This window comes from Portunus trituberculatus, chromosome 17 (genome assembly GCF_017591435.1).
Source record: "Portunus trituberculatus isolate SZX2019 chromosome 17, ASM1759143v1, whole genome shotgun sequence".
Classification (NCBI taxonomy): Eukaryota; Metazoa; Arthropoda; class Malacostraca; order Decapoda; family Portunidae; genus Portunus; species Portunus trituberculatus.
In genome coordinates, this window is record NC_059271.1 from 23,117,875 (window position 1) to 23,125,374 (window position 7,500).

The 7,500-nt window shown below is 41.4% G+C and overlaps 1 protein-coding gene across 3 annotated transcripts in view; it reads left to right on the forward strand.

Annotated features, from left to right (window-relative positions):
* The window catches only part of LOC123505216, a 133,619-nt gene that overhangs the window by 70,762 nt on the left and 55,357 nt on the right, over window positions 1-7,500 (forward strand). Inside the window, exons 1-2 of one of the 3 annotated variants that reach the window (XM_045256392.1) lie at window positions 4,171-4,398; window positions 5,298-5,376. In XM_045256392.1, coding sequence (XP_045112327.1) covers window positions 4,369-4,398; window positions 5,298-5,376 — 109 coding nt within the window. In that variant the 5' untranslated portion in view covers window positions 4,171-4,368. Of the gene's footprint in view, window positions 1-4,170; window positions 4,399-5,297; window positions 5,377-7,500 lie in introns of those variants that run through there. The other 2 variants (XM_045256393.1, XM_045256394.1) reach the window with 2 other exon arrangements.

A 7,500-nucleotide genomic window follows, 5' to 3' on the forward strand; every position in this document is an offset into this window, starting at 1 on the left:
GTCAGGAGAACAAGTGTTACATAATCCCACGCTCAGTCCCTCCACACGCAACACTTGCTCATGACAGACTTGGCTGCCGCACATAACTCCTGCCTCGCACTTCAATCAAAATATCCTTGCTACACACACTCTGTCTCTCTCTCCCTCTCTCTCTCTCTCTCTCTCTCTCTCTCTCTCTCTCTCTCTCTCTCTCTCACACACACACACACACACACACATACACACACACACACACACACGCGCGCGCGTATAAGTTCCATCTCTCGTCCATTAATAGAATAATCATGGATAACAACATATACGTATTTTATAGCCTGACCTTGTACGTACATCTAGAGTCAGTCATCATTTACCTTTAATTGTTATTTCTCAGCGTTATCCACAGCGCTCCGGGCCCGTGCGCCTGCCTTCAGAGCACTGCTTGCAGAGCGTTAAGTAAATCAACATTTTCACCTAATCTTTCCTGTACCCCAACTGCGTTATTCACTCAAACGTATATATTTACGTACTTTCCATGTTGGAGTTTATCATGCATCTGCATCACTTCAGCCTGTTTCCTATTTCCATTCTTGGAATGACGCGACAACCTAAAGGAGTCTTCTTGGTTACCCCAAACTACATAACTAAAGGAAAGACAAATAAAAACACGTTGACATTGCTGCCGGACGTGTATTGTTCAGCACATGGCATGCACCGATGAAAACACTTGCCTGTTATGCTTACCATAGCATCAATTTTTCAGTTATAATGAACGAGTCTCAGACGATATCCCAGTATTTTATTTGTAGCCGAGCAAGTGTTCCAAAACAAAAAGTTTGTTAGACTCGACACCCTTCAAATTAATGTTTCCCACGTCTGTGTTCGGTAAACCTTATGCCGGTCATATTATTACTCTAACATAATCACATTTCACATGGAAATCGAGTCTTTGAAATGAGAAGTTGCGGTGACGGTGGGTATGTGGATGATGCCTCCCACTGTGACAGGACTCTGGAGTGATGATACCGTGTTCGTTCGAGTTGAGTCCTTTGAAAATGATTTCACCTGAGCTATTTTCTTTAACGAAATAGAATAACACAGTACTTCTCATAGGAAATACATTTACTATATATATGACATTTTGGGTTTTACAATACGCATTCCTGGTCACATATTCTCTACTGTTATGAAACGTCGCGTGTGATTGCCCTGTCATTGTAAACTACACCCCCTTTTCTCAGCATAACCGTTTTACTCAACAAGCAAACCTATCGCGGGGATAGGTTTGCTTATCTATGCCTCGGTAAGCAAACCTATCGATGCGCGGAAGTAGATGGACCATGGATAGCTTAACTGGTTATGCGTTTATGAACCACAAAGAAGACGAATTGAGTAACACAGCAATATAAACCAATTAGTCACCATCGTTTGCTTGCTTCTCAACGAGTGGGTAGTACGGCGACGGACGATATACAGGAAGCGAGACTGATAGTTTTCGGGAGTGGCGCCGGTAGCTCCATCTATGGGCGTGCTATAAGAGTATTGAAAAATGAGGATATGTTTAAGAGATAACAGAAAATATGAACACCTATCTACTTTTTATTTGTTTGTTTGTTTGAAAAAAATATATATATATATAAATAAACAAATAAGCAAACAAACCAGAAGTAGATCGGTATTCCGAGTTTTTATACCTTACGAGTTTTATATTTTGCCCTTTTTTTTTATATAATATGGTTGTTTTGTATCTCTTATATTTTTAGGCGACACAATGCCACGAATGGCGCACATTCCGACCTTGTTACACGTATCACCATGCATTACATGACGCTGTAAATCTTGAATGACGACATCACTGCATTGCTGAACTTTCCTCTCCTTGTTACTGGTTATCATTGTTATTAGTTAGCACTACTACTATTATTGCTATTTCTGCTGATGCTACTACTACTACTACTACTACTACCACTACTAAAAATAATAATAATAATAATGATACTAATAATAATAATGATAATAATAATAATAATAATAATAATGATAATAATAATAATAATAATAATAATAATAATAATAATAATAATAATAATAATAATAATAATAATAATAATAATAACAAAAATAATAATAATACAATTTTATAACAGTAGTACTAGTAGTATTAGTATTAGTAGTAGTAGTAGTAGTAGTAGTAGTAGTAGTAGTAGTAGTAGTAGTAGTAGTAGTAGTAGTAGTAGTAGTAGTAGTAGTAGTAGCAGCAGCAGCAGCAGCAGCAGCAGCAGCAGCAGCAGCAGCAGCAGCACAGCAACAGTAGTAGTAGTAGTAGTAGTAGTAGTAGTAGTAGTAGTTGTTGTTGTTGTTGTTGTTGTTGTTGTTGTTGTTGTTGTTGTTGTTGGAGCAACAGTAGAAGTAGCAGTAGAGTACCAGCAGCAGTAGCATCCTTACCGGATAATAGCGTTCAGGTGTCTAGCATGATTAACACAAAAGCTTAATTAGGTGTGAATGGAGCTACCAACCATTACAACTCTATTACTTGCATAGCGATTTAATCAAGACGACAAACAGCTTAATGAGCACCAGACTCTAAGCACAACAGTAACAGCATTGCATCATAATTCCTGCCCTTAATAACGCAATGTAAGACGAACAACACTAATAATAATAACCTGGAATGTGAGAATATACACTACATTACTTAAAACATATTCACTTCATTTTATCCAATTTGATTATATTATAACCAACCTAGTGAACAAAAAAGGGGAACGGTTTTATTTTTCTTTATAAAAGGTTTAAAAACTTGAAATAATACCTGACGGTTGTTTTGCAAGATCTGTACAACGTCAGAGCTTACCTATGCAGAACACCTCAGAATGTTGCTTAGTTACAAGTGACCTAGACTATAACAGTGATTTAAAGACTAGTACTGAAACACTTTCTTTGGGCTTCCCTAAGAACTATATTTTGAAGGAACATTATTATTACACAGGTTTTTGTGAATGATTCCTTTTAGATATTTCTATCTTTATCATTCAAGTAAAAAAGAAAATCTACCTCGAGATGACTATTTCTATCATTACCATGATGTTGAGAGAGAGAGAGAGAGAGAGAGAGAGAGAGAGAGTGTGTGTGTGTGTGTGTGTTTCACTGTTTGATCTGCTGCAGTCTCTGACGAGACAGCCAGACGTTACCCTACGGAACGAGCTCAGAGCTCATTGTTTCCGATCTTCAGATAGGCCTGAGACCAGGCACACACCACACACCGGGACAACAAGGTCACAATTCCTCGATTTACATCCCGTACCTAGGTGAACAGGGCTACACGTGAAAGGAGACACCTAAATATCTCCACCCGGCCGGGGAATCGAACCCCGGTCCTCTGGCTTGTGAAGCCAGCGCTCTAACCACTGAGCTACCGGGCGTGTGTGTGTGTGTGTGTGTGTGTGTGTGTGTGTGTGTGTGTGTGTGTGTGTGTGTGTGTGTGTAATTCACTGTAATTCACTGTTTGATCTGCTGCAGTCTCTGAAGAGACAGCCAGACGTTACCCTACGGAACGAGGTCAGTGCTCATTATTTCCGATCTTGGGATAGGTCTGAGACCAGGCACACACCACTCACCGGGACAACAAGGTCACAACTCCTCGATATACATCCCGTACCTACTCACTGCTAGGTGAACAGGGGCTACACGTGAAAGGAGACACACCCAAATATCTCCACCCGGCCGGGGAATTGAACCCCGGTCATCTGGCTTGTGAAGCCAGCGCTCTAACCACTGAGCTACCGGGCCGTGTGTGTGTGTGTGTGTGTGTGTGTGTGTCCTCATGATCTATCAGACAGAAAGTGCCCAGTCACGTAGAGCTGCGCTGCATTGCCATTCACTGTCGTCAACCTAACAACAATCAAGCAGGAAAGTTTTTTTTGCCTCACCAGAGATCGAAAAACCTCAACCCGATTCATAAAGCTCAAAGTGGTTTTGTAGCATGATTACGGAATATTCAACTTTTTGTCCTTGCACATTAAGAACTTTCTGCCTTTCTGTATCAACACTGATAACAGTCAAACTCTTAACTAACTAACTAAAGCGATCGTTGTAGTTTGATTGATGAAGGGTTAGTTGTACCGTATCCAGCCAGGTGTTTGATCCGCAGGTATCCTGTCTGACTGGTCAATATTTCAGCATATCAAAACACACACAAAAAAAGTCACAATGTGTGCCCTACAACTACAGTTGGGGTAGGTCATGACTGACTGAGAATTGGTGCTAGGAGGAGAGGAGGGGAAGGCTGCAAAGCGATACGATTTACAAAATATGCAGTGAAAGCACCTCGATAACTGAAAGATAAGATAACACGACTAATAAAGAGAGACAAAATGGAAGATTTGTATCATGCAGCAATCACTACGTGTTTGCACCACGGTAAGTCACGTAGCCGGGTTTGTCTTCTGCGTGTTGCAACACCAATTCTTTCCTTTCTTTCTTTTCCTCTATGGAAGATCAATTTTCCAGGTGTCTTTTATCCTATCAGGCTTTCTTTCCATTCTTTTCCTCTACTTCAGTTAAACTTTTCCCATTACTTCTTGTTCTTTCCATGTTGGTATACCAAACCTTTCCTTCCTATATTTTCCTTTAAGTAAGTTATGATTTTAATCTATCTCTTGTTCTCTCAGAGTTTTATTGATTATCTTTACTTTCATTGCTTCCCTCCAAGTGAATTACAACTTTCTTGATTTGTCAGTGCTTGTACAAAATACTTCCTCCCTTTCTTCTATATAAGCAAAAAATTCCATGATATCTCGTTCCTTTATTGCATGTATAGAATCTTTCCTTCCGGTCATTTCTTCTGTGGGAGATCGCAACTTTTCCTTCGTTTTAGTTTGCTTCCTGGCACATAATCAAGGTTCTACAGTTTCCGATATTCGTCAATCGTTGTAAATCTCACTAAATTTCCCTGAACGAATACAACAGGCTCTTCTTTCTCTCTTTTTTCCTTGACACAATGTAATAATGTTCAATTGCTTTATGTTGTAAGGGAAAAAAAATAGTGGAGTTTATAACTTTGCACACACTTCAATCAGTCATTTTTTTTTTTTTTTTCATTCTTACGCACGAATATAACTGTAATGTTCGGGTGGTAAAAGAAAACGAAATAAAAAAAAGGTTACTAGACCGATGAAGACTCAGGTCGTTTATATATAATTTCATATATTCATTAAATTAAAAAAAAAAGTCAATAGATTTTTCTCCTTCCTTTCCTTTTCTAACTCAATCACACTCGCCAAAAACTGTTCTCTGACCAAGTGTTTTCTCTCCTACAGCCTACAGTGGAGGTTAGGAAGCCCCGACGACAGCAGCGCCGCCACCCAGCACCCGACACCCTTATGAGGACACGCGCAGGTAAGTTGACGCCATCACCTCTTGTCGTTGGTTAGAGAAAGACATTAAGCTTGTCGCCCACCAGATCGGATCGGAAACGCCGCGGAAGCTTACGAAGCCTCGGAACGGACACGACACGACGTTCAATACGCCCACCAGCTCAGACGACATCGGATCGGAAACGACGCGGGTGCTGTGTTTATCTTTCAGTCTGTCCAGCTACACGTTGAAAGTTTCTATATACTACTTAGCAAGTAAAAAAAAAAAAAAAGACAAACAGAACATTTTCATGTTGAATTTAAACGAATTATTACATTTATGGAAAAAAAAAAAAATGCTGTCACTACAGACGGCCCCACAAGCGTAGAATTGTCGTACAAAGCGTACGATAGTGAGGAAGGGTATCGTACATCGTATTTGAAGCAAAATTGTCGTACAAACACGATAATTATCGTACGAATGGCAGCCCTGCATCACAACCTCTCCAAACACCGTTCTGCGCATGCGCAGTCTCTCGGACGCATCAGAACTATCAGAAAAATATTCTTTCCAAGATATCCGCGTCGTTTCCGTTCTGATCCGATGCGTCGTTTCGTTTCCGATCCGATCAGGTGGGCGTTAGCACGTTCAAATGTATGGTTTAGATTTTTTTCCGATGCTTCGTGTCCGTTCCGAAGTGTCGTTTCCGATCTGGTGGGCGACAAGCCTTAGATCTTGTGAGTTGTGACTAGAATGTGCTCTCTCTCTCTCTCTCTCTCTCTCTCTCTCTATTATTATTATTATTATTATTATTCATGCCACCATCTTCTCCTCCTCCTCCTCCTCCTCCTCTTCTTCCTCCTCCTCCTCCTCCTTCCTTTTTTTTTTTTCGTCTTCTACTTTCCCATAATTTCCTTCTTGTTAAACAAGACACTATCTCTCTCTCTCTCTCTCTCTCTCTCTCTCTCTCTCTCTCTCTCTCTCTCTCTTCCCCCTGATAGCATATCTGCCCCTCTCACATCATGCAAACCGTTCACCGACAACACCTGCGCTATTCAAACTTAACACCAGATGTGATGCAAGCCAGAGATTATGACACCGAGAACACTTGCTTGCTTCTACCCCGCACCCAGACACACGATTCAGTGGAGGGGATAGAACACCACCGTTAAGTCACGTCAGAGCAAATAAAGACAGGATGTTAGTAGTGGTAGCAACAGTAGTAGGTGGTAGTAGCTTTTGCCTAGGTGGTGAGTTAATTAATTTAGGATACACTTGGTTTTCTTGGAGTGTAGTGGCTGTGTCAGGGTAGGCGGTGGTATTGGCAGGCTATTGGCTTTGTCGCTAGTGGGCGGTTGTGTTGAGAGGAAGGTGGTCTTGTCTGGATGTTAAAGAGCAGGTGGGCCTGTCTAAGGGTGATGACTGGCCGGATCGAGAGAGAGAGAGAGAGAGAGAGAATATTTAAGTTCTTTCATGTCCTCTAAAACTCGTCCGTTGTCTCCCTCCCTCTTTCCCTCCCCCTTGTCGCTACACGTGTCGTCTGCAGCTTCACGGAGGAACATTTTTGCGGCAATTTCTTAAGTGTCTCTGACTGACCTTCATAAATTTTAAATGTTACGTGAAAGAAGGACAGATAGATGTAGAAAAAGAACAATGTTGCATCATCCCTTCCCCGTAAAGAGTCCACCATTACGAGCAAACTTGAGCAATAATGAAATATTCTCTTTGGTATTATTTCCCCCACAAAACTCTCGCTTTTTGCCGATTGTTTTTGTTTTTTTTTCGGAGAGAGCAATTTCCGCACACACACGGCACGGTGCCAATCTCGGAACTAGGATGCATGTGCATGTGTTTGGCAGAAAGTGGCGAACATCGTAGTGCCCCGCAACAGGCGTGACTCACTTCACATCGCGTCGCCTATGATTTGTTTCACATGCAAGGCCGCAGCGTGTCACAAACCTTTGAAGCGCACGTCATAAGGGAAGTCTGGCTGTCCCCTCTGGCACTGGCGAAGAGAATGGAAGGAGTGGGAACACCAGGAGAGAGAGAGAGAGAGAGAGAGAGAGAGAGAGAGAGAGAGAGAGAGAGAGATAAACAAACGGTGGGAGCATCGGTGGAAGAACTACAATTATATAAGCACACACACACACACACACACACACACAC